Raw genomic sequence first — 27,084 nt, 5'->3', positions numbered from 1 at the left:
TTTAAGGCAGGAATTGTATCTGTCTTATTGTTGATTCTTCAGCACCCACTGCTATTCTTGGCATTTGCTAAGTGCTCGAGGGTAAATAAGACCTCACGATAGGAATTCCCATTTCTTTACTTGTTTGTTTTAAATCTTCATTTACTTTTTCCTCCCCAGGCTCGGTGTCTGGCATGACGGTCAGCTCCCCTCCCTACCACACATCACACCCTTCTCCTCATGCCACTCTGTCAGAGGGTTGTGCATTGGGTTGCTGTGGTAGCTGTAACTCTTTCAGTGAAAGGAGTAGCCTGGTACTCGTAGAAAAATGTCAGAAAGCCGCTGAGCCCCACAAAGGCATGCACACTTGGATTCAGCCATCCATCCAATATAGACCTGGTACCACTTCAGTAGGGTGTTGAGAAGAACATATTTACCCTGGGGGAGCTTGTGACCAAAGAGAAGGAAGAAACAGACAGTAGACATAATAAATGAACAAGTTCTATAGAATGCTGAGGGTAGCAAGCGCCAGAGGTATGGATAAAGATATTGAGATGTGACTAGAGTATCCTTTTTTATCTTATATGTATAGTGTACACATGTGGATATGTGGATATGCACAGTTTGGCAGGGGTGAGCTGTATTGTAAATGAAGACTGCATGTTCATTTCCCAGTCACCCAGAGCCGAATATCACACAGAAACTATAGTAATTTCAACACTGTTTCACCAATAGTTTATGCATATTTCTAGCTAGCTCTTACATCTTCAATTAACCCATATCTATTAATCGTGTATCACCACAAGTCTGTGGCCTACTAGTGAGATTCCAGTATCTGTCTCATTCGGCAGCTACATGGCATCTCCCTGACTCCACCTACTCTCTCTATAGATCTCTTCCAGCCTGTCTATATTCTGCCCTGCCATAGGTCAAAGTAGCTTCTTTATTAACCAGTGGTAATAAAACATATTCATAGCATACAGAGGGGAATCCCACATCACTGTACATGTATGCATGTTTCTGTGGAAGTCTGAGGTCAACATCAGATCAACATGACTGATCTGTCTGCCAAATCTTTACATTGCAATTAACAAAAGGATTGGGGCTGGGAGGTGGTAGAGCTCTGGGTTTAATGGGAGCAGAAGGGGTCTGAGTGTGGCAGGGGAGAGCAAATGAAGGATAGTGGAAGTCACACGGGCGTGGAAAGCTCCTGCAGTAGAAGACAGTGCAGAGCTAGGGAACCCCTAGTCCCACCGGGGTGGGAGGCTGCACAGGGATGGTTTGCATATTCCTAGGCTGAGACTGCAGCGGAAGACCAGAAGTGAGCGAGCATGCAGCCGGACGGCTATTACAGGTGACTGATAGATTGGCCAGTAATGCCCAGGTCCTGGGTGACATCCTGACTGGGAGAAACAAGTGAGTCCAAGACTTGGGAGCTAAAAGAACAGAAAACAGATGTGGAAGACGGAGTTGTTACCTGTGAGGAAAAGCATGGTTTAGGGAGGCCCTAGACCCAGGTTTCCACTTGGAACCTGCAAAGCTAATGCCACTTAACATGCTGAGGGAGTGGTTTTATGTGTTTCTATGATGCCTTGGTCAAGGGGTGACCCAGTGAGACATGCTAAGCTGGGATTTATCCATGTTTAGATAATGTTAAAGCATGGTAGTGATCACACACACACACACACAAACACGCGCGCGCGCGCAAAATCACCACCCAGCATTTGGGAAATGGAGGGAGGCAGGGGCTCGTGAGTCCAGCCTGGGCTACATTAAAGAGTTATAAGCCATTCTGGGCTACATAGCAAAGTCTTATCTAAAGAAGGGGGTTCACACTAGTTAGCCTAACAGCTCAGTTCTCCTGAATATGACAATGTTTGGGATGAAAGTATATTGTTTGAAAAACAAGTTAATTTTCCAAAGGGCATGGCACCCTGTTGAAATGTGCTATTGTGTAAATTAAACCCACCTTTCTGCAGGTCTCTTTTTGATATGCAGAAGAGCTGTCTCTAACTCTCAAGTCTTCTGGATTTGTTGCCATATCATGGATTTATATACTGTGTAAATTTAAAGTATACTGTTGGAGGTTAGGCATATACGGTTTTTCTTTTCAGACCAGGTGTCACTGTGTAGTGCAGGTTGCACTTGAACTCACTATGGTATGTTTTGGCATGTGCCCATGAAACCATTATCACCACCAAGAACTGCAGCTTCGGGACCACTGAGATCGCTCAGTGGGTAAAGGTGCTTGCTGCCAAGCCTGACAAAGCTAAGTTAGATCCCTGGGAGAAAACTGACTCACACCAGAAGTTCTCCGACATCCCCAAATGCACCATGGCAGATGCATGTATAAGACACACACACACACACAGAAAACCTTAGCTTCATACTTCTAATCAGCTTTAATTTTCCTCTTTTTATTCATTGTTTTTTATTAGCATACAAACTAATGGGTTTCCCTCTGGCATCTTGATACATATGTATTATTGCGCCATTGATATTATATCCATCCATCCACTACCTTCTCTTGTCTCCTCTCCCCCTTCCTGCTGTCCCTTTAACCAGTCATCTTAGCTGAGGATCTTTTGTGTTTTAAGCTCCATGAAAGGCACTAGGAAATATGTAAGACTGGTTACTATCCTGCCACCTATGTTTGCCCTGGCTGAAAATTCCGGCCTCTCGTCCAGGGCTTTTTCACGAACACAGTGTGTTTGGGTATCTATCCAATGGCTCTGAGTGATATATATGGTAAACTAATTAAAGTCAAAAGGCAGCAAAGAAACCCTGTCATGTTTTAAAGAGCTCTGATCTGGGGGAAAACTCTATCTCTTGTGTCTCCTTGCACAGAAAGGGTCCAAACAGTAGGTAACTCTCGGGCTCTTTTTCTGCATGTCATCAACATCATAATTACCTCCTGCGGAGAGCTTTGAAAAACCATTCAGTGTCCAATTAGAATTTTTGATTTGAATAACAGATACAATGTAATATCTTTATTTCTGTAGCTGCACCCTGATGCTATGTGCCCTGCATAGTTTTAGCATGTTTGGTGTGGCAATTGCTGTTGAAGGCCCTGAATTAATTCCAGTAATATCAGGTCCACTTGGAGCCAGTGGACCTTGGAGTGAGAACTAATGGACCCCTTTCCTCTCCCCTCTCCATTTCTCTCTCTCTCTCTCTCTCTCTCTCTCTCTCTCTCTCTCTCTCTCTCTCTTATCACTCCCACTGCTAAATGATGGTCACTGACCGTGGGGCATCTCTGCAACTTTCTTCTCCTTCGAGCTGTTGAGACTCAATAAGAAGCCCAGAAACAGGTCTAGTGTAGGGTGCGACACAGGGCAGGCGGCCAGTGTGGAAACCTCCCTGAAGATGAATGGAGGGGGCAATCTGCCAACACAGCTCAGTGAAAGCAAGAAGCCCCTGCCAATGGCTTTCTGGTGGAATCTGTTCCAAAGAACTCAGTTATGTAAACACCCAGGCAGCAGGCCCCAGTCCAGATGGACTGCCCCGTACAGATGTCAGAGTAGCTGTTAAAACTTCTCTTGATGTAAGCACCGTGCCTTCCCAAACGCTCCTTGGACTTTTTACTGATGTCTGGGGGCTGACTTTCTAACTTCTGGAGCTGGAGCCCTGGGACCACCCTACAGGAGGGGTACTTCGGGGTTCTAGAACACTGAAAACGTAATCCTGTCAAGTGTTACTGAGGCTACCCATGAGGGTAGCATGCTTCATGCCATGTACAGTAGGACTTGGCACCCAAGTTCTCAGGGCCCCTGCATCAAGCCTCCTGAGATATATGGCTGTAGTGCCATATGCTTCCAGAGTGGGTTCTGCCAAAGCAGGTGGCCTGGTGACTCATGGCAAATCTTTGGTATTTTTCCTGTGTGCTTTAAGAGCCACTAAGGCCCCAAGTAAAATTTACAGAACGTACAAAGAATCCAGAGTACTATTACCTGCCCCACACATTGAGGTGGGCAATGAATATACTATATAAAGAAAACCATTCTTAAAACCTTGCCCACAGATGGCAGTCAGTACTGATTCTGGTTGATGTTCAGTGTTAGGTTCTTCCTCATTGGTGTCATGGGATACCTGGCATGGACAACTGAAGGGTCTGTCACCTAGGAGATACAGTCCGTCATGGCAGATGGAGGTACATCCATGGCACAGATGGCTTGTTCTTCTTAGTATGTGTAGTGAGAGTTCATTTGTATTTTAATAAATAAATCTTGCCTGAAGTTCAGAGAGTGAGACAGCTGCACTGATCAGCCTTACAGACCAGGCAGTGGTGAAACACACCTTTAATCCCAGTAGTCACACTAGTTTGCCATCGAAACCAGGTGGTAATGGTGCACGCCTTTAATCCCAGCACTAGAGAGGACTGTAAAGTGGGAGGAGACATCTCTCACACACAGTTTCATTCTGAGATCGCTGGAAGCAGGATCACCATTTTGGATTGAGGTAGAGGTAAGAGCCAGTAGCTGACTGTTTTGCTTCTCTAACCTTCAGGTTGAATCCCAATGTCTGTCTCTGGGTTTTTATTAATCGTGCTCCAAGTGTGGACCAGGAAACAGAAGTAGGAAAGCTATAGCCACTTCCCCTTCCCCTCCTCCTGCATACACATCAGTGGCTTGCTTCCTCTCGCTAGGTCCTGCTTCCTAAAGGCTCCGCAATCCCCCCAAATGAGCACCATGAGCTGGGATCAATTAGTCCAAGACAGAAGCTTGTGAGAGGTATTTTCATTGCAGACATTAATGTGAAATCATGTGGGCATAGGGACTACAGAGAATATACATGTTCCCAAGCCCGAGTTCAGGGACGTTTCCTCAGAAAAGAGAACCGCAAACCTCTCAACAAATGCAGATTCCAACCTATAAATCCTCTTATGCAAAAATATGTACTGAGTGCCTATAATGGCAGTTAAATTTTTATTGCAGGCACACACATATTGTCATTTTAATGTTAATAACGTATTTGGAATACAACTGTGAAAACTTGTTGTTTTATGAGACCCACATTGCAAATAGTGCACTGTGACTTCCATGGATGGCAGTACAGCCGAAAATAAGCGTAAATGCAAACACGATGGAAGACTGACTTAAATACTGGATAAAGTCATATGACCAAGATGTCCTTAGTTTTTAGATACTGAGCACACGACTGCTCCACCCAAACAGCGGCAATACTTGTAAATGTTTAACACATAATAAAACAATGGCTTTTCTTTTTTTTTTTTTGGCTCTGGGCACTCTAACTGGGCCCTTTGCATGTTAGCAGGTGTTCTACTATCTAGCCACACTCCCAGTCACAGCATGATTTTTCATTTGGTGAGAGATCAGGTCGTAGGTAGTCTAGACGAGCCCTATCTTCTGTTTGGTCTGTACCCACTCCTCACAGGCCCGGATTGTGGGCATGCGCCACCATGGCCAGTGTGTGCGCAGTGCTGCGCTCGCGTATGTTAGGCCAGCACTTCGCTCAGACCCGTCAACGTTACATTTTAAATAGAGGATATTTGGTTACACACGTGTACACAGGAAACTGGAAATTTAAAAAAAAAAGAATGTGGTCTTGCTTATTAGTCTGGTGTATCACGTTCTTAAAAAAAATTCTTTGTGTGCAGTAAATAAATGAAATGTTATGTCTCACCCAACTGGGTGTACTATTAGAGGAAACAACAGGTTCAGATATCACCTATTAAAATGAATATATTTTCTAGAAAAACCTTGCTTACACCTGTGCACAAGTGTTCACGTCTTGTCCATCACAGCTTATCAAAGAGGAGGGAGGGTGATCTTAGAGCTCTTGTGTGGCACCTTCCCCGAGCTCAGCAATCCGTCTACATCCTCCTGCCTTCTGTCCCTCCTTGTCTCTGTGACCACAGGATAACCCACTCCGTTTTGAACAGTGATGTCTGTGTAGCAAATGTCCTTTTAGTGAAACTGGATGTGTCTTCTGGAACTTCTATCCACTGACTGCATTTCTTGGCCACCAAAGAAACAGTTTTTCTCCTTTCTCCTGCATATCAAAGTAGGAACATCTCTCCTTAGGACAGCTCTGTTTCGTATCTGCTGTCTCCCTGCAATGGACAGAGCCTCCCTGTGGACACAGGAATGCAGACAGGAAGATGACCCGTGCTGGTCATCCTATGCTATAGCCTTTGATATACAGGCTGTGAGTATATTTTCCCTGCCAGTCCTGGCATGGTTAAGTTTCTGAACTTGTTACTCTTTCTTGGACTAACCCCAGTTTATTTTCTGTTTCTATCTTTTTTTTTCTTGCATAAAATATTGTACATAGAATTAGACAGAGTTGAGAAATGTTTTGACTCTACTGGAGTGTGAAAATGCTTCCTAATTCCCTTTTTCCAGATGTACTGTTTTTGACCCCCAAACAGAAAAAAAAGTAGCTCCCAACTTCTACACGCTAAAGCTGCATTGAGCCCTCTTTGCTATCTGCATGCAGATTTGATGAGCCTGCCTTCTGTGCTTCTTTACAAATTGCCGAGGAAAAACAGCCAGATGAAGAAAGACGGCCTATGTTTTGGTATCGCTTTCCCATTTTCAAGTGTGTTTGTGATTAGATCCTGAACCTCAAGCGTTTCCCACCCCCTTCCAAGCTGTGCTAATTTCTACATCAGTTAGGATAAAACTGATCTGGAAACAGTGTTCTGCGGCTCCGTGCAGTTTTGCAGGAGGTTCGCCATCCTTCCGTTCTCCAGCTCCTGGCTGTCGCTCTTTCTGCTCATCCCGAGCCGCACTCTTCCTCCAGCACATTGCAAGGCAGATGTTTCTGGAGTATGTCACGTTCGCTCCCGTTCTGTGCTTCTTAACATCCTGCGGCCTCTGCCAGAGTTCTAGCTCTGTGGATACTACTTACTCACCAGGGGATCGGTCAGCTCACCGGGTGTGAGTTAAGGTCTCTGCAACGGTCATAGTCTGCTCGACTGAATTTGGGTGTGTTTTCAGAGAGGTAGGGCTAGGAAGTCAAACTCTGACCACACGACCACCATCCCATGGCTGGGGTCATAAAAAGGGGGGAGGCAGCTGAGTGTCAGAATTCTTCTCTCTGCCATCTGACCTGTCAAGTTGTGAGCAGCCAGCAAGCTCCCGCAGCCACAGCCGCCTGCGAGTCATCCTGCCACTAGGCTTTCCTTGTGATGGAGGGCACCCTCACACAGTGAGCCCAGAGAAGCCCTCCTTAGGTTGCTTTTGTCCCGCACTTTGTCACAGGAATGACAGACGCTAGCACAGGCCCCTCTCCTCACCTCAAAGCATCTTTCCACCCTTGCTGTTGTCGTGACTGCCTGTTTATGTGGCCTTTCCTCTACCCATAGAAACATGGGATTTTCTTAGGTAGAGTGACAAACTTGGATTTGTCGTTATGTAGTAATGATGTGCCTGAACCATGACAAAGGTACCACAAGCACTTGAGTGAACACGTAGCGTGGTAAACATTATTGCGTGTGATCCTTTGTTTCTCTTATTACAATAAATTTCTCGAAAAGAAATGAATTAGTCCAAGGAGACAAACCTTTTAGCCATTGGTCTTCTAGTTTTATTTCATGTAGACTGTTAGTGGTCTTTTAATTAAGCTGTAATTATGTGCTAATTAAAGAATTTTATCTTGAAAATATTAACCCTTCATTATTACATTCAATTGCTTTTATTTCTTTTTTCTCTTTTAGATGTATTTTATGTTTTATGTGTATGAGTGTTTTGCTCACATGTGTGTATGTGTGCCACATGCATGCCTCCTGCCCATGGGGATCAGAAGAGGGCATCATATCCCCTGACACTGGACTCTATGGATGGTGTTGTAAGCCACCTTTGGTCACAAACCCTGGTCCTCTGCAAGAGCAACAAGTGCTCTTAAACCACTGAGCCATCTGTCCGGCCGCACATTTATCTTATCTTTTTGTGGAATGAAATTGGTTTTTAGGATTATTTTTAATGTATTCAAATCATAACTTGGCTCATTACTTTTGTGCTTAGAGAAACTTAAGAAATAATTTGATACGTAAGTTTTGATTTCATTACATAGTGTCTTACTTTTTTTGTTTATAATAAGGTTAAGGTTTCACATTGTAGCAATACTGTTCTGGAATTCACAGAAATTCTCCTGCCTTAGCTTCCCAAATGCTGGGATTATAGGCACGAGCCAAGATGCCTGGCTTTTTAAATTTTTAACTTAACCATCTGGGACTTACCCTCGGGGACATATATGCCTATTATGTTATTTTCACACTCCCCTTACTCGATGAGAAGACAGAAACAAATCAGAAACTGAACTGTTCTGAGTTCTTCTGTGAGCCAATGTCTGCTCGTTGCAGATGGGAACAATGGGGACTCCATCCATTTTCCGCCTTGCCTTGCTTTGATCATGCCTTGAGGAGCTCCCACTGTCCTTTGAGTCCTTGTTTTAAATATCTCTATCCCCATAGAAATGTGTGCTGAGCTGTAACTCTTCCCCAGAGATTGTGTGCTGCCGTTGCTCGTCCAAGTCATACCCCACCTTTGGGAGTTCTCCATGCAGATTCCCTGTGTTTTTGAGTGCAGAGGTCTCTGCTTTCTCATTGAATTCTTTTCCTCCTGTCACCCACCACCTTTTGACTTTTGAAATCTGCATCCTTTGCAAATGATGTCTTTTTAGATCCATAGACTCAGCTTTATCTCCTTTTATTCAATCTTCAACCTTATCTTTCTCCTGGCTAGTTAAGACTGTCTTTCTGAAGCCTGGGGTCCTGGACTGATTCCCCTTTCAACTCTAAACAGTCGTCTATAAAAAGGTAGACACTTCTGTTTTCCTTTGGGGGGGGACCCCTCTTTCTAAACAGTCGTCTAAACAAAAGGAAAGGTAGGTACTTGTGCTTTCCTTAGGCAAGATGGGGGACTCCCTCTTCATCCTGAAAAAAAAGAAAAATCAAAAATGAATAAATAAAACAACAACAACGTACTCCTCTGCTAAGATCTTGAAGCCAAGATTGAACTTGTATGTCAATGGTGAGGTATTAATTTCTCCCTTCTTTCTTGTTTTAAGGCAAGCAGGGGGCATTTAGGAGCATATAACCATTCTTTGTGTGTTCTGTATTTTTAAGGTTTATACCCCATTGAGGCACCCTTGCACATCTATAAAGGCATGTGTACTGTAAGATGCACATGTCTGCACATGTATGTGGGTGCTATTAGTAACTATGTGGGTTTGTATGCATGTGTGTAAGAGTAGCACTTGAGCATTTCCAGCACCCCGGGTCTTAGTGTCCCTAAGCAGCTTGTCTTTAGCCAACTCCAATATTACTTTTCCTTGTGTGAGTATTTTCTGTGTGTGTGTGTCTGTGTTCACATATGTGCAGGTATATATATATTCACGGGTTGCTCCTGAAAATAGGCACACAGGCACACGGAGGTCAGAGAACCACAGTCCTGATTGCAGAAGGTACAGGACCCATGTCAGAACTCAAACGGGACAACCCAGTTAGGATCCTGGGGGTGTCCAGCTGGTCAGAGTGGCAGGTAAAAAAAATGCTGCTCCCCACTAGGAGCTTGGAGACCTTCCTTGTGTCTGTCCACCACTCTGCAGATGACACCTTTGCTCTAAAATTGAAGTAAGGTTCCAGGTGCTTAGCATCACTCCCAGCTCATGCATCTGGATCTCCCAGCGTCTGCTGCTTCCTGACATTCGTAGGGTGTTGGGATGACAGATGTAAGGATAACACTCTCCACCTTGGTCCTTGGCTTGATATGGACTGTGCAGACATGACCTTCCACACCTGAGGTACACCTTCACGACATCCATGCTACCAGCCTGGCCTCCCTCACTGTGCTCTTTGGTTAGGAAGTGAAGCATGCCCTTTCCTCCCCACATCCTGAAATGTCAGGTCAGAGAATGTTGTAGAATGTTGTCCTCCAAGCTTTATAGCCATTATCATCTTAGTCACAACCACCTTGACCACCTGGAAGATACCTTCAAGGTTGGGCTTGTTGACTTCTGTTAGAAGCGGGTGAGGAGGGTCTAATTAGACCCTAATCTGAGACCTCAGCAGTTCCCTCCTGCACTGCCATGCCAACAGTGTGTGATTTACCCAGCTGCAAGTGCTCTAGTGATCTCTTGGACTCAGGGAGTACCAGAGGATGTGTGGGAGCTTAACCAAGTAGGCAATGCTGTCTCCACATCTCTGAAGAAGTCGTCATGCATGCTGAAGAAAGACTTACCAGCGGGGCAGTTATTTGGGGGTCACTCATACTCCTGCAAGTAACCCTCACTCATGCCATGTAAGTAAACTGAATAAACTCATTGATTGGCCAAGGTGACTTTTGGGAGAATCATATTTTGCTCCATCCTGGTTGAGTATCCGTATCTTGGTTGAGTAGGCATTGGGTCCACCTGCCCAGGAAACATCACACAACAGGTATACTTATCTGTAAGATCCATGCAGAACCATTTTTACGTTGGTTGTACTCACCTTTTCCTTGTCTGGATCCATGCGTCATCTTCTAAACATTAGGCCTAGACACTGAGTTTGCGTGTTTCTAATCAGTCTCTGATGCAGAGCTTAAGATGCCTGAGTTCTTAGGCCTAAACTGAACATGTCTTTAAGTGTTTGTACTTTGGGCACCACGGTGGGTTAAAGTACAGACTGGCTATTATTAGTAGTTCAGATCCCAGAAGGATCATGTGCACAGGATTACATGTTATGAGTTGAGGCTTCAACTCACACAGGCCTCTAAAAAATTGTTCATCCCTCAAACACAGCAACCCCAAGCTGTCCCTGTGGCATGACCCTAGACCCTAGGTCTCCTTTCTGCATTATCAGGAAAAGGAAAAAAAAAACCCTCAATTTCTCTTTTTGCTTTAGACAAATAAAGACCCAGAGGCAGGGATGTCCTTAGGATATGCTTGCTGGGGAGCCTCAGGGACACCCCATCCCTACTTATAAGCCCCCCCCCATGCAAATGTGCACAATGTTTGCGGTCACTGATTCAACTCCGACGTCACACTGCTTTGTCATGTGAATTCCCTTCTAATAGAGCCCCTCGGGAACTTCCATCTGGACTGGATGAACTGCAGCTATGTTCTGCAGCCAAAGGCCTCCAGGGCACGCCTGTGTGTGCTCCTCTTCTAGATCCAGGAGCATTACATAAAGACAGAGACAGCGCAGCCTGAGAGAGGCCAGAGCAAACGAGGGGCAATGTCAGTCTCTCCAAAAGAGTCTTCCGGTGGGCAGCACTTGCGTTATCTGTCTTTCCTGTCTCTTTTTAATATGCTAATTCTTTTATTATGTGTGTGCATGTGTGTGTACCTGGTACACATGTCATGGATAGGTGTATACGCCCCTTTCTGATGTCCTTCTTTAAAATCCCACCTTATGCCCTCCCACTCCCCATTGCATGGTGTTTGGCTCTAAGGCTGTTGTCCTCAGCTAGCAGTAAGAATAACTTCATTTCATCTCAATCTGAGTTGGGACTAGGTCTTTAGTCTTTCCCGGTGGATTCGAACACCCCAACACATTAATGCCAGAGGTCGGTATTGGACATTTTCATCTATCACTTCATCTCTAACATCTCTAGTTTACTGATGCCAATAGGCTAGCTGGTCAATGAGCTGCAGGGGTCCATCCGTCTCTACTCCCATAGCAGTTGGGTGACAGGAGCTCACCACTTGCTGGGCTTTGGACATAGGCTCTGTGGATCTGAACTCAGCATCCTGGTGCTTATACAATGGATGCTTTACCAACTAAGCTGACTGCTCAGATCCAATATGCTAATGCTTTTTAAAAGTGGACCTAAACTCAGATAAGGGACAGTCCTAATCAAAATGGACATTGTTTCTTCTTTTACCTTTAGACACTGATCAAAGGGGGCTTTCTGCCCACTGCTGTTAGGTCAGTTACGTCCGTGTGCATGCTTAACAGTGGGAGGACTATTCCTAACCCATTAAACTGCCCAAGTCCCTTGTCATCTGGGTGTTCGCGGTCAGCTGGCCCTGCAGGAGTTGCTATGTTGCAGGCATTGTTCTCCTCGTGCCTGGGAGATGCTCTACGGTTATTGAGACTTTTGTAGCCTTGCAACCTTTGCATTTCCATCTCGGTCTTTGGTCCTTTCGTTCTCCAAGGAGGAAACTGGAGTAGAGAGAGTGATGTGAGGTGATGCTTTGAGGTGACTCACAAGGTTGGAATTCCAACAGAGACTCGTGTTGGGAAGTTGTAGTCATGTCCTTGGAATTTCCTTCAGAGCCAGCAAACAGCCTGGGTCAAAGGTCAGATTGTGAGGCGCTGTTGGAATGCATCCGGCATCCTTACAGTTAGTGGTTTGAGGGACCCTGTGAGCAGGAAAGATGTACATTTTTACTTCCAGTCTCAGATCTATGCTGTTGGACTCCAACTTCCCCTTTGGTGGTAAAGGTCTCAGGGACCGTGTTTAAGGTTGTTTCAAGACTATTGGCAATTTCCTAAATAAAACATGTCAGGAATACTGATTCTTATTTTATGCAGTTCTCACAAGTCATTAATATTTCTCATATTAGTGTCTCATCAACTGATCTAAAAAATGCAAATGAATCAAACCTTGGTAACTCTCTTTGGTTTTAGTAAAGAGACATTAGACAGACAGTAATGTAGTCACTAGGTTAACACGATTTACAGGCCTGTGCCTCTACCCTGAGCAGCTGGCCTCTCCTTGTACATCCTCTTCCTCTCCCCCCAGACTCCATAATTCTTTCAGTGTAAGCTAGCTTCAGAAAACTGAGAAACTATAATGACATGTATTATTAGTTGAATTTTTCTTAAGAGAAAGAGAAATAGAAGGTATAAGCTGGGCTGGCCTCAAACTTGCTATGTACCCAAGGATGACTATAACATCCGATCCTTCTGCCTCTGCTTCCCACATATTGGGATTAGAAGTAATGTTCACAACCGTGCCCAGTCCTTTTTGGGACTTGAACCCAGGGCTGCTGCGTGTTGGGCAGGAGGCACTCTATCAGCTGACCTAAATCTGCAGCCCCTGGTTGACTGGGTTTTTAGTTTTCGTTTTAAACCAGAGATCTTTTTTCCTAAGTTCAGGATGTGCTGGGTTCTCCAGGTTGAGTTACTGTTGGCAAAAGTGCATAGCAATAGTAATGTAGGAACCGTGAAACTGGCACCATTTCCTTAGAGCTCTCCTGGACGTGTGCATCCAATGCCATAGGAGTCATTAATTGGAAGACAAGAAAGTGGGAAAAGAGGGCAGTAGATAGGGTGACTAAAGCAAAAGGGAGGGGATGGTGAGAGGATGGCTCAGCAGGTAAAGCCTGACACCCCGAGTTCAATCCCTGGAAGGTTTATTCTTCCCTCTTGGTTAATTTTGTTATCTGGCCATTTCATACATGCCTAGAATGAATTCTGATGACTTTTCACCCCTTTATCTCCTCCCATCCCCATCAACCCACCCACCATCCTACCAATCCCTTTCCCAGACTTATGACCTTGGGTTTTGTTTTGTGACCCATTTAATCGGGGTCATCTATTGGATGAGAACTATCCCCTAGGTCCTGGAAGGTCATCGGAAGGGCTTTTTAATGGCGTCTTTCTCATGGGTTCTGGGCATGAAACTCAGTCCCTTGTATTTGCAAGGCAAGCACTTTATAAACAGCCATCTCCCCAGCCCTTTAAAGTACTTGGGTTTGTGTTAAAATAGGCACTATTAAACTGATTGGCTGAGGAGCAGTCTTGTCTGCTCTATTCCGTGTGGCTAATAATCTCTAACAACACCTTCACCTTTTTGAGCCACCTTTAACTGTTTTTTTTTATATATATATTGATACTTTCAGGTTAGCATACAAAGTAATGAGTTTCACTGTGTCATTGTTTTGCTGTTGTTATTTTTTTTAACAAGTTGTTAAAAGTGTACAGTACACAGCTTGGGCAGGTAGAGAGGCCCCATCCCTAAACCAGAAGCTTTCCACCTCCTATGTCCTCATATATCATCCTCTATTCTCCTGATCCCTGCCCCTGTGCAGGACGGTTTTATTGGCAACTTTATCATACACAGATCATTTCATATCTGACTATATTACCTTTCCCTGTTCATGAGTCTGGTCTTCATGAGTTCACGTGTGTCCTATCAGCAACATTGGACGCCTCACTTTCAAAATAACACTTCTTTAAGTATGCCTAAAAATGACAGAGTACTTGGCATGCCTACGTTACTATAGAAGGTGTAGGCAGGAAAGTGATTTATAGTTAGAACCGGAGCCAGCTGACGTCTATGCTCAGCCTCGCTCTCCAGAGGGTTTCCTTTGAGGGTGATTGCCAGGGCTCCCATTGTGCCTGTGCAGCTGTAAGCAGGGTGGGGGGGGCAGTATTATTTTACAATTGTGAGAGCTGAGAAAAAATTCTGGGTGCCTAGCAAGCCAAACAATACTACAGATGTCTGCTCTTTGTGTGCACCCACAAGGGTGAGCCTGCTTTGAACTGATGATGGAAACTGGGTGCTCCGATCTTACTTGAGAAGGAGACAATGAACAGGTGTCCTTTTGAGCCATGAACCACAGTGGTGCTCTCAGAGGAGAGCTGTGCCTTCCATCATGACTCAAAGGGCTCTGTTCTGACTCCTCTCCAGGCCAGCTTTGGTGGGGTTATTTTGCTCTTTTCAAGGGAGGCATGGAGCATACTTCCAATAAATAATATATCCACATCTCAATACATAGTTACTCAACATAGTGAGAACTAAATAATATATCAACATCTCAATACATAGTTACTCAACATAGTGAGAAGATAAAACAATGTTATTTAATTTTACTGGTAATTTTATTTTTCAGATGAAGACATCTGAGAGGTAAACTTTGAAGTCTGAACCTTATGTACAACGGTATATTTTGATAAAGTGACAGCCTTCTTCCTTTTTATAACTGGGTGGCACATGCCATTAATCCAAATTCTGCAGAGGCAGAGGCAGACTCTCTCTGAGTTATAGGCCAGTCTGATCTATATAAAGAGTTTCGTGCCAGCTTGGGCTACACAGTGAGACCCTTTCTCAAAACAAACGCCAACCATATTTGCTACAGTGATGTCTTTCAGGTACCAATTTGTTTTCATAAAATTTATTAGGATGTGATTAAATACCAAAGATCTTGTGTATATGTTTAGACTTTTACCATGAAATAAAGCTAAACTTAATGTTGGAGAGTTGGAAAGGCCAGACAGCATTTCCTCTACAAAATGTCTCTTGCCCTCTTCACTTTTGAGATAGGCTGTTATGTAGCACAGGCTGGCCCAGAACTTGATATAGGTCCAAAGATGACTTTAAACTTCCTGATCTATTTATTTTTATTTGTTCTGTTTTGCTTCTTTATTTTTGTTTGAGAGTGGGTCTCATGTACCCTAGGCCGGCCTCAGTATCATTATGTATCACTACATAGCACAGATTGGCCTTAAACTCCTGATTTACTTCCCTCCACCATTGAACTGCTGGAATTACGGGCATAGGTCACCTTCTCAGGCCTGTGATGAATGTTTTCTTTGTTTTTAAAGAATTTCAAAATAGCATGCACGATGATTGTACCACATTCCTTCCTAGGACACACTCATACACAGTGATGCTAATGAGAGCCGGATGGCTATAGTTCTAAAATCATATTCAAAGTCACTATGCCGTGACTATTAGGCGCCCTGTTATTACTGGAAGTTAGCATTTCTGACGTGACTTTTTTGGATGAAAGAATCAATTCTAAATGTTGGCATAACAGCATAGATTTCAATCTAATTTAAAGTTGTAATGACTTTCATTCAACTCAAAAAGGGAGTGATTGAAATAAAGATGGGGTTTTTGTTGTTTTAAAATAACTTCAGCCTAGGATGTCTCTATGGTCAAGGCTAATGGGGTGGCTGGAGTCGCCTAAGACTCAAAGGTCAGAAGAGGACCTCTCATAGAGTCATATCATGCCTGAGGCCACCTCATTGAGCTCATATTTGCAAAATAGCAAGCCTAGAGGCTGAAGTTTCCCCCCTACTTTAAATCTGTTTTAATCCCTTTATTGGTATCTGAGTTATGTAAAACTTGCCTGCTGGGTCATTGATAGCACTCAGAAGGAAGAGCCCTTTGCGATTAGGCGTCCAAACAGCGGTCTGACTTAGCGTCCCGACTGGAGAGCTCTGAATGATGGAAGGAAGAAAGAGAAAGAGAGGGCATTTTCTCATGGGATTCCAGGACACCTTTGGACTTGTTGGTGGAATAATTCACGGGAGTAAGATGTGGTGTCTTTCTGTCTTCCCTGAACAAGGACTTTGATGAAGAGTGATAAGGCTAGGGTGTACTTGAGTGCGTCCTTCCACGTGTTTAACGTAGCTGTAGCTCGTCACGAGGCGGGGGGGGGGGGGGGGGGGGGGGGGGGGGGGGGAGCAGTCCTTAGAGAGTCTGGAGAGCAGAGGTTTAATACCCTCCTCGTGCCGTGCTGACCCCAAACCATAAAATTGTTTTTGTTGTCATTTCATAACTGTAATTTTGGTACTGTTATGAATCATAGCATAAATATCTGATATGTGGCATGTGTGTAAGGGTTATTCTGTCCCACAAAGGGGTCATAACCCACGGGTTTAGAACCGCTGCTGTAGAGTCGTGTAAGATACCGAGCTGGAAGTGGCCTACAGATCATTGAACCTCAGCGGTGGTACTGGATCCAGTTAGTAAAATCCAACTGCCATTTTTTTTGGTACAGAATTTTGGGATATATGTGTAAAATCTAGCCATTATCAAAATTAAAATTTGATAATTAAATTAAACAGATTATTATCTTAAAAATAAAGGTAATAATCAAAGTCTAGAAATCCTAACTCTTACTATACCTTACCATTATCCATACTTCGTGTGTCTGTGGGTGTGGATGTGTTTGTGTTATACAAGGTGTGCGAGTACACACATATACATATATACCCATGTGGAAACTAAATGTCAACCTCAGGTGATATCCCTTAACATCTTGTTTCTTGAGACAGTCTCTCTGGCCTAGGGTTTGCCAGTTAGGCTAGGCCTCAAGGGAAATGATGAATTGAAGACAGGATCCTGAGCTTTGCCTTTTGTTCATGGTGACAGAAGTTAAGGAATGGATGAAGGCTGAATCACACCACCATCCAGCAGTATGTTACAGATGTGCTGCTGATTCATTTCACATCTGCTCCATGGGTTAGAGAAACACCTGAAGGCCCAGATACCACCTGTGTGCCATTGTCTAACAAGTTTCATCAAACCAGTTGGTACACAAAAAGGGCTCCATAAATGTTTTCTGGAATGACCGACAGTCCAGCCACGTCTTGGCATTACATGGCAACTCCCAGTGAGGGAAGCCTCAGCCACGGGATGGTGCCGGGTGGAATTCAGACCTTTGAGAACGTCATCTGTCTCCTAGATTCCCCTTGACCACTGTTTGTCTTCTCCCACAGATGACGGAGGGCCGTCGATGTCAAGTACATCTCCTTGATGACAGGAAGCTGGAGCTCCTAGTACAGGTAAGTCCCTCTGGGGCCACTTTTCCTGGTTTCTTCTGTGATTATTGAATGTGCTGCAGAGGTAGATTTGGTGATGGACGAAAGGGATTGTCTGCTGTTTTATGTCTCTGTCTAGCCAGACCTGTGTGACAATGGCTGGGACACGCCAAGGCATTTCGTGTGTATGCTATTTTTGCTCGTTCTATTTCTATGTACATCATGCCTCTGGTGTTCAAGGCCAGATGTATATATATATATAACCTATTGTTAAGAACTTCGAGAAAAGGCACTTCCGCAGCTACCATTAACTATTCTGTCTGCTTGGAAGGAGCTAACAGCATTGTAACCTAAATAACTCCTGTGCCACTAAAACCCATGCAGTCTCCCTCAGAAAGGAAAGTGTTCCTTCTTTCCAAATTAAGCTTTCATTGTGCCGAAAGAAAGAAAAAACACTCTGTTCTCTGGCTGTCCCCTGAGGGCTAACACCCTCCCTTTCACCCCATGGCTTGGGTTGCTGTCTCCATCAATGGCAAACATTTTGAGAAACTGAGATGAGAAATGTGTATATATACAAAAGTCACCAAAGCTTTCAGAATCCCAGGTCCCAGCTGTGCTCACCTGGCTTTTGAGAAGGTCATTGCTTTACCCAGAACCTCAAGAATGATGGGATAATTCCATGGCTTAAATACTGTTGTAATCTGGTTCAAGTTCAACTTTTATGACTCTTTTGATTTTATATTCTCGGATATTGTTCTCAGGATAGTCTACTTTTCCGTCACACACACACACACACACACACACACACACACTTACATTGTCACGTGTGTATTGGGATTACAAACAAAAACACCAAGTCCAGAGGCTGCCGGACTCTGGTCATGCCATGAAGATGGTTCAGTTCATCATAGGGATGGAATGCTGCCTGTGTGCTCATTGTCAGGGCACACACAGGACACAAATGATTCATATGCACACTTGTCTCTGTAGCCTTGGACTTGCTGCTTGCACTTGACAAATGATCCAATTACGAACTTTAAGAGTTAATGCTTTCAACAGGATTCCAATAACAAAGCCGTTATAAATGTGTTACAGGAAATTGGGAACTCATAATCACATCACACACACAGCGGTTATTGTTCTTGTGCTGACGGGATTTCTCTCCGGCATTGTCTTATTTATATATGTTGCAGACTTGCAGTTTTAATATACACACAATGCCATGTACTTTATTTTCCCACAATCTGTGTCCTTCCTCACGTTTCCTATGTCATGGTAAATTGTTATCTTTGCTAAGAGCTGAATAAATTCCAGAAACAGATATATCACTGTTATCTAATCACTCCCTCATTTAGGTGCATTTAAGGTTGCTGTTTGTCTGCCTTACAATTTTCCCACTATTACTAATAAGTGCTGTGATTACCTTATCGTCGTGTGTAGCTTGCCCATGTTTTAGACAGCGCCCTTATTAGGCTGGATTCCATGGCCTACAGCCCGTGAGCTGATTTGGCTGAGTGAGACATTACAGGGGAAATGTACCTTGAACTACAATTTTTCAAGTCGAGGAGCCTTCCACTTGCTGACATTTGGCCCTTGAGGTTGCTGGGAATCTGTGGAGGAATTTATAGCAAAGTGGTCTGGATGGGGTGTGTTTCGCATGCCTTTGTGAAATCCAAGCTTGGGGGCTTAGAAGCCACCCTTCTGGAACAGGAAATGAGATCACGAATAGCAGCTCGGTTACTGCTGATTGGCAGGCTGCTCTTGGGAGAGTATGAACGGAGACAGCTGAGATGACTTGTCCAAGAAAAATTTAATTACTGATACATAATTTGAGAACAATTAGTTTGAACCCTCTAAAGTCAGGAGTATTGCATTCGGCAATCAGGAAGCTCATGCTCCCCCCCACCCTGTGTGGGAAACGCTTTCCCATTTGTAGCCTGTCTTCCTAGAACTCCTGCCTTCCTGTATCTTGTCCCGTGAGCATGGCTAATTTCTGTTCAGTCTACAAACAGTTCACAGCATGGACGACCTTCCCCATCCTTCCCCCCACACCGAGTGGCTTTCACAGACCCTCCCTCTGTTCCTCGGGAGACTGCACTTAGCTGCTCCTGATTGGAGATCCTCCCTTACAACCCACGTCACACCTCCTTAGCATGGCTCGTGTGGTGACCACTGTGTCCTTGGTGCCCAGGCTGATGTCCAGCATGTAGTGTCACCAGAGACATCTTCCTCTTGCTTCCTTGAAGGACGTCTTGTCATAGTACCAACTGCTTAGGATACGCTTCAATACACACAGTATACACACGTGTACATGTGTGCGCACACACACATATAGAAAGATTCCAAATGCCGTGGCGGAGTGGGCCTCAGTGTAACTGGGAGAAACTAGACCAAAGCTATTGGACAAAAGCCAAATTGAACGTTAGCATTTTTCTTCCTTCTCACAAAGTTCTTTTGTTCAGCATTACAGTCCTGTTCTCCACCCCATGCGGAACAGACATCTCAACTCCATACCTTTGTGTGTTCATTTTATCAATATTTTAATTAGTTTACAAATACTGGGTGTCATTATGGAAATGTATATATATTCATTGCACTTGGCTTATATTTGTCCCCCACTGCCCCCCTTTACTTTCTTCCTCACTCATGCTGGTCTCCTTGCTCCCCCAAGCATTCCGCCTTGCATGTGCCTGCATGCTTGTGCACACAGACACGTGCTTAAATTCATAGTCTACATATGAAATAAAATGTACAATTCTTTCTCACCTGTCTCTATGGCCCTTTTACCCTCCCTCTTTAGACTGCTTCCTCCTCCATCCCATAGTCTCAATTCTACTTTCTTGTCATGTATATTCAAATCTAGATTCTATATGTGAGAGAAAATCTGGTATTTGCCTTTTAGGCAAATAAAGCTTGTTTCACTTAACATCTGCATGAGAGTTAGATCAGCATCTGCTTTCCTGCAAAGGATGTAATTTTTGTTCTTTTTTTTTATGGCTGACTAAGACTACATTTTACATATATACCACATATTCCTTATCCATTCATCTGTTGTGGCATCTACCTGGGCTCCAAACCCTGGCTATTGTGAATCGTGCTGAAACAAACACCGATGTGCAGGTGTGGTACTTTGGTTTGGACTCCCCTGTCACACTCTCGGTTTTGATAGTTTATGTTCATAGAGTAATAAGGTTAGACACTAAAATATAGAAATATTGGAAGTGTTTTCCTCACTTTTGTTAAGAATAATTTTGGAATATTTGTCATAATTCTTGGATTAAGTACTTTTTAGAACATTTTGGCCTGGAGTCCCAGAGCTGGGGAGGGAAGGATAAGAGCTTTCCAGGCCACATTTACCTGGCAAAGTTTGTAAGCACAGGAATCGAGTTTGAAGGGATCATTTGTTTCTTGCAGAGAAGCAAACAGGTTGGCACAAGTTGGCCGACCCAGGGACATCTTGAGAAGTGGCCGAGGGGCCACTGCAGTCGGCAGCTATTTGAGATGATTTCAGGAGCTTCTTCTGCCTTCCCCTCAGTCTCCCAGAAGCATGCAAACCTGTAGCACAAATGTCACAGAAGTAAGCTGAATTGACTTCAGCTGCTCACTGCCTCTTGCTGGCCGTCACCTCAGGGTGCTGGGAACAAGACAGCCACATAAATAATTTCATGCAGTCACGTAAACTTGAGCACTATTAGTATAGCACTTCTAGAAAAGAAGGATGTGGCCACAGTTTTGTCATCGGATGCTTAACCTGTAAAGCTTGGTATCACTGAAGGAAGTCTGCTTCCAGATCCCAGTTGCCCTAGTAAATGAGCCTGACCCCTATGAGGGAAGACAGGAATCAACAGAGCACCTGGAGCACCGGCAGGGAGTCTACTCTAAATCCACAGGCAACTTTTTTGATAACCGTGGAGCTCCTTATGTCCTTAAGTTTCCCTCGGGACAGCTGGAGAGGTGACATGAGTGTTCACCCCACATCCTAAATGTGTCCAGGTCACCCTCCAACCCATAGTGCCTTGGGTTGTGCTCTGTCATCCAAAACTTCCTAATACTGACATATTGACTAAAAAAAAAAAATCAAAGCAAAAAGAAACTTCGTCAGAGTAAGAGGTCACCCTCATCTGTGTTTCTGAGTCAGTGTCTTCCTGAGGCCTTGGTAGCCAAAGCTGGGACATCAGGAATGTCTGTGTTCAGCTCAACTTCTCAAGTCTTGTCTTCCTATGGCTGCTCCTTTAAAATTAGCTTTTTCTGATTGGAATGTGTATTTGCAGGAGCATATAGAAAAAGACAGAAAGGGTAAAGGGTGGGGCAGGGGAGTTTTGGAAAGCGGTGCATGCCTATAATCTCTGCACTCATAAGGAAGACACGGGAACATGGCTCCTGTTATCTCTGCCTTCAGAAGGCTCAAGCCAGCCTAGTTTACAGTGGCCAGACGGGCTCCTTAGCCAGATCGTAACTCAAAACAAAGCAATGTGTTTAGTGCTGCTGAGAAGAACTTAAGGAGGACTTAGAGGGATTTCCGTACACTGCAGACCTATTGGCAAAGCCCTGGAAGCTGTTCCCAGGGAAGGCTCTGGACCTTTCCTCCTGGGTGTCAAAAATAGACTGCCTTCATTTTCAGTAGAACTGAATGGTGGAGGTGCGGCTCCTCCTAGCATGGGTCTCTGTAGGCCTTGGATACTGGACCATTTCCCGCTTGACAGGAAGACAAGCTAGCTCAAGAAAACAGACGCTCCCCTTCTTAGCCCAGACCGCCCCGCACGTCCCTGCTGTTCTCATCACTTTTCATGAGTAGAGATTTTTCTCTGCCAATTCTCTCACCTCACATAATAAAGCTTTGCACACTTGAGGCCTATCTGCCTGCGTAGATGGCCACCGCGGCCTTTGATTCCCGCTGTGTCTGGAAAGCTGCAACGGGACGTGAGACAGCATTCTGAGTTTCATTTGCCTGAAGACGGCCGTGCCTGTCCCTTCTAACCCAGTCTCTTAGTGGCTTGTGACAGAAAAATACAAACTGTCCATTTCTTGTAATAAGGGAACAAAGAACACCCACAATTCTGAGAAGTGGGGGAGACTCTAAGGAGTCGGTATTTCGGAGCAGATGTTAGGAAGACTAGACGGCGCCGCCATTTCTTGTGCCTCTAATCCTGGAAAGGTCCCTAGGGCAGAAACTTCTAGTGTCCCTGTGCTCGTAAGGCAAGCACATTAGTTGCTGACTGACCCCTCTAACCCCTCAGCCCTTTCGTTTCCCTTGAACTCAGTTTCTAATGAAGGCATGCCCAACCTTTTGACATCACAACATATAGTGTCATCCATAATGTTCACATCTGAGAACCTCAGAGCAGGGGCCCAGAAAAGACAAATCACAAACTCGTCAAGTCTCACAGCCATCCAGATCTCTGATCATTTACTCTATGTGGTACTATTAGTACCACATTTGACGGCAGTGGACGGAGGGCTTTCGTCCTGCGAGCTGTCTGGTGTAGACACAGGACAGTAGGAGAGGGGATGGTTCCCATCCATGCTTCTCTCCGACAGAGACACTGGTCTGTATTAGTCTTAAAGGTTAAAGAAGTTAGTGTGGGCTTCGAAGAAAGTAGTATTTGGAGACAAATTTGACACACTTCCTACTATGAACTAGAAAAACGGGCATCTACTTATTTTTTTAAAAAGTGTCTAGACTCCTGGGGCTGGATAAGTGGCTCAGCAGTTAAGAACAGTGCCTGTTCTTCCAGGGGACCTGGGTTTGATTCCCATTACCTGCATGGCAGCTCACATCTGTCTGTAACCTCAGTTTCAGGACACCCGATACTCTCATGGGGACATACATGCAGGCCAAACACCAATGTTCATAAAAAATAATTAAGTAATAAAAAATGTCTAGACTCTAATAGTACCACATAGAGTAAATGATCAGACTTCGTGGGTGCGTGCCTACATGCTTACTGTCACAATCTCTCCTTCATACACACACTTACCCTAATGGTCACCTCTACATACACACGCTTACCCTCACAGTCCCTGTACATACACACGCTTACCCTCACAGTCCCTGTACATACACACGCTTACCCTCACAGTCCCTGTACATACACACGCTTACCCTCACAGTCCCTGTACATACACACGCTTACCCTCACAGTCCCTGTACATACACACGCTTACCCTCACAGTCCCTGTACATACACACGCTTACCCTCACAGTCCCTGTACATACACACGCTTACCCTCACAGTCCCTGTACATACACACGCTTACCCTCACAGTCCCTGTACATACACACGCTTACCCTCACAGTCCCTGTACATACACACGCTTACCCTCACAGTCCCTGTACATACACACGCTTACCCTCACAGTCCCTGTACATACACACGCTTACCCTCACAGTCCTTCCCCTGCCACTTCATGGTTAACATTCTCAAAAATACGGTGAAAGGATTGGTTTCTCCCAAGCAAACCAGGAATTCCCCGAAAGCACATGTTGCCAAGAAAAAAGAAAAAAAAAGTTGATTCCATGTCTTCTCAGCTGAGCAGGGTGGGCAGATGGTGTCTTCCTATTGGCTGGCTGGTCTGTCTGCTGAAGCCTGGTCCATATCTGCCATCTGCTTCCGTCTGTGCTCCATTCACCAGGAGTTCCTGCCTCAGCCAAGGGCTAAAGATGCATGCAGAGGCCAGGAGCAGACAAAAGGACTGAGCATCATACACCGTCTGTCCTGGACCTCCCAGGCCACCTCATCAAGAAGAGCCAGAGGAGTGTGGGACAGCACCGCAGTGAGCTGACCTCTGCCTTCAGTGGGATTGCCAGCTTCATTTATTAGGGTCTGTTCTGTGAAATAGGCACACTACCAAATGAGCAAAACAGATGTCTCTCCCGCCCCTGGGGGTGGCCAATAATATTTAACATCTTAAAGGCACATGGGAAAGCAAACAAATGTGACGATAGCGTATAGACAGATGACGTGATGGTAATTCCATATGCCATCAAAAGTTCATTTACCAGTGTGGAGGGATAAGGAACAGTTCATGAAGTATGCACGCATGGATGAATAGTGTCCCCTTTGGGGAGAAGCAGGAAGATGTCAAACCTTCTTCTCTCCAGCAAGGACTTTAAACATAATTTAGGGGATGATGGTAGTTAGCGAGCACCTCTTTCTGTGCTGGATGGAAACAAAGGCGAAGGCCAGTCCTCCCTGGGGGTTGTGAGAGGGAGCGGAGTAGCAGGGCAAATCAGATTGATGCTACCATCTGGGAACCCCCCCCCCCACATGCATGGCTCCAGAGCCAGACAGCTCAGCCAAGCACAAGAAAGGGCGAGGGTGGAGAGCAGGCCATTTCAGCATCTCCAGCCCCAGGGCTGACTAGTCCAGGATGTTGGTTGCCTAGCAACACCTCTACCGAGCTCCCATTCCCCCAAGCCCTCCTGCTTCCCCTCCTACTGCTCCTCTGTGCCCATTTCTCCCTTGAAGACAATCTTCGTGTGGTTTAGAAATGTACTCATTGAAAATTGCCAATATTCGGCTCAAAGCAGAAGCTGAAGGGAGACTGAGCAAAGCAAAGGAAGACATAGTAAGTTCCCTTCCTTGAGAGTACTCTCAAGTTGCTTTCTATCATTTGATTTTGGCTTTGGTTTTCCTGTGGGGTCCTTTGCAGAACCGTTTCCACATGCCCTCTTGGGTAGTGCTATAAGAGGAGACAAAAGGACCCTCATGAGAGGCCTGTGAACTATGTGTTCCTTGCTCAGGAGAAAGGAGAAGGGAGTAGACGAGCGAGACAAAGCTAAGCCCACAGCTCCACAGCACAGCTCAGTAGAATGTGAATAACCTTGCTGATAGAAGAAACAAATGAAACATGCACACACACACACACACACACACACACACACACACACACACACACACACACCTGTGCACACCTTCAAGGAAAGTTTGGAGGTGTGGAGATGGAGAGGAGAAGCTGGTCTTCATGGAGAGAATGAGTGACAGGAAGGAACCCAGAGGTTAGCACAGCCAGGGTTGGTGCTGGCTGATATCTTAACTCTCAGACTGGTTTTGGTGCATTGCCGCACTGAAATACTAGCTCATGAGGTTGGTGTCTATTCTGCATATAGTGCTTGGTGATCCAGCTTCCCTTCCCTTTGGGGTAAGAGTCCATGTCTAGACATAAGAAATGATTGTTTAGACCATGTCTTGCCATCTTAGTTGCTGCTCTATTGCTCTGAAGAAACACTATGACCAAGGTAACTTATAAAGCATTTAATTGGGGGGTTGTTTATCATTTTAGAGAGTTAGTCCATGATCATCATGACAGGAAGCAGACAGGCATGGCACTGGAATAGTAGCTGAGAGCCTTACTTCCTAACCACAGGCAGCAGACAGAGGAGGGGGTGCACCTGGTATGGGTTTTTGGAACTTCAAAGCCCATCCCCAGTGACACACCTCCTCCAACAAGGTCACACCCACTACAACAGGCCTCACCTACTAATCCTTCACAAACAGCTTTACCAGCTGGGGACTAAGCATTCAAGTTTAGTTGCTGCTTCTTGTCCTGAAAATGGGCTGATTTGTCCCTGAATACTCCAGAGTGGTGGGGACAGCTCTCCTTTTTTCTGCATTTCTACCCATGAATCCTGTCCTCTCTGGTAAGGAAGGACCTGGGAGCATGTGGAGGCAGATGTGCTCACTTCACTGGGGCTCATCACATGCACCCAGCACATGGTGAGATGGAAGTCTGATGAGGGGAGCGGCATCCTCAACTGTGAGAGGTGACAGAGGACAGAACAGGAAGAGGATCTCAGCACTCCCTCTTGTGCAGTAACTCCTCAACCCTGAACCCACTGCTTTCCCACTTCCCACTCAGCACAGAGCTGAGGACTAAACCATCCCAGCCGTATGGATGGACTTCACATCCTACCTAGCCCCCATCACACACCTCCAGACACTTGCAGATCTCCATGACAGCTCGTATGTGTGGTGTGTCCAACGGCACACTCAATCCCAGTACCTAGACCCTCCTCGTCAGATCTAGGTGGCATCTCTTGCATCTGCTCTGAGTATGAGCTTCTGAGTATGTAGTCAACCACGTGCCTATGCCCATGGTTCATTGATTAAATACCTCCCTCGTCCCTACACCTCATAAGGGCTTGGTCTTCCCGCTCCTCAGCAGAGGACACCCCACTATAGACACAGTGCTTCTCACAGGCTTACTGTGACAAGTCTGCATGGAGTTCTGAAGTAGTATTTGTGTCCCTTCCTGTGTCACCGCCAGTGTGTCTTACACAGCATTTCCCAGAAGCTTTGTGACCCGTCCAAAGCTACTCAATAGCTAATCTTATTTGAATTTCTCTTTTGCCTCTCAGGTCCCTCCAAAATCTAGCCCATTCCATGTTGACAAGAGGTGGACATCAAGCAGGTGAAGCGAGGGCTGTGCTGTGGCATCATAGTTCCTGCTGGAGATTTCTAACTGCAGTGAATTGAATCTGTAATTATGAGCAAAGATAACCACAGGCCTTTTCCAGAGTCTTAGGCCAGTGCTTCTAAAATTTCTTTCAGCTACAAAGTCCTTTGCCAAATATTCCATAAATAGAAAATTCCATAAATTTGTCCCTTGTCACTAGTAGACTCCTAACAGAACTAACCCATGAATTAAAAATTATT

At 45.0% G+C, this 27,084-nt stretch overlaps 1 protein-coding gene across 7 annotated transcripts in view; it reads left to right on the top strand.

The window, feature by feature from the left end:
• Frmd4a (FERM domain containing 4A) overlaps positions 1 to 27,084 on the top strand; it is a 595,839-nt gene that overhangs the window by 397,671 nt on the left and 171,084 nt on the right. For all 7 annotated transcript variants that reach the window (XM_075970464.1, XM_075970460.1, XM_075970461.1 and 4 more), the window contains one exon: positions 17,387 to 17,452. In XM_075970464.1, coding sequence (XP_075826579.1) covers positions 17,387 to 17,452 — 66 coding nt within the window. The remainder of the gene's footprint in view (positions 1 to 17,386; positions 17,453 to 27,084) is intronic.

This window comes from Microtus pennsylvanicus, chromosome 4 (assembly GCF_037038515.1).
Source record: "Microtus pennsylvanicus isolate mMicPen1 chromosome 4, mMicPen1.hap1, whole genome shotgun sequence".
NCBI classification, from domain to species: domain Eukaryota; kingdom Metazoa; phylum Chordata; class Mammalia; order Rodentia; family Cricetidae; genus Microtus; species Microtus pennsylvanicus.
This window is presented reverse-complemented; position numbering and strand designations above follow the sequence as displayed.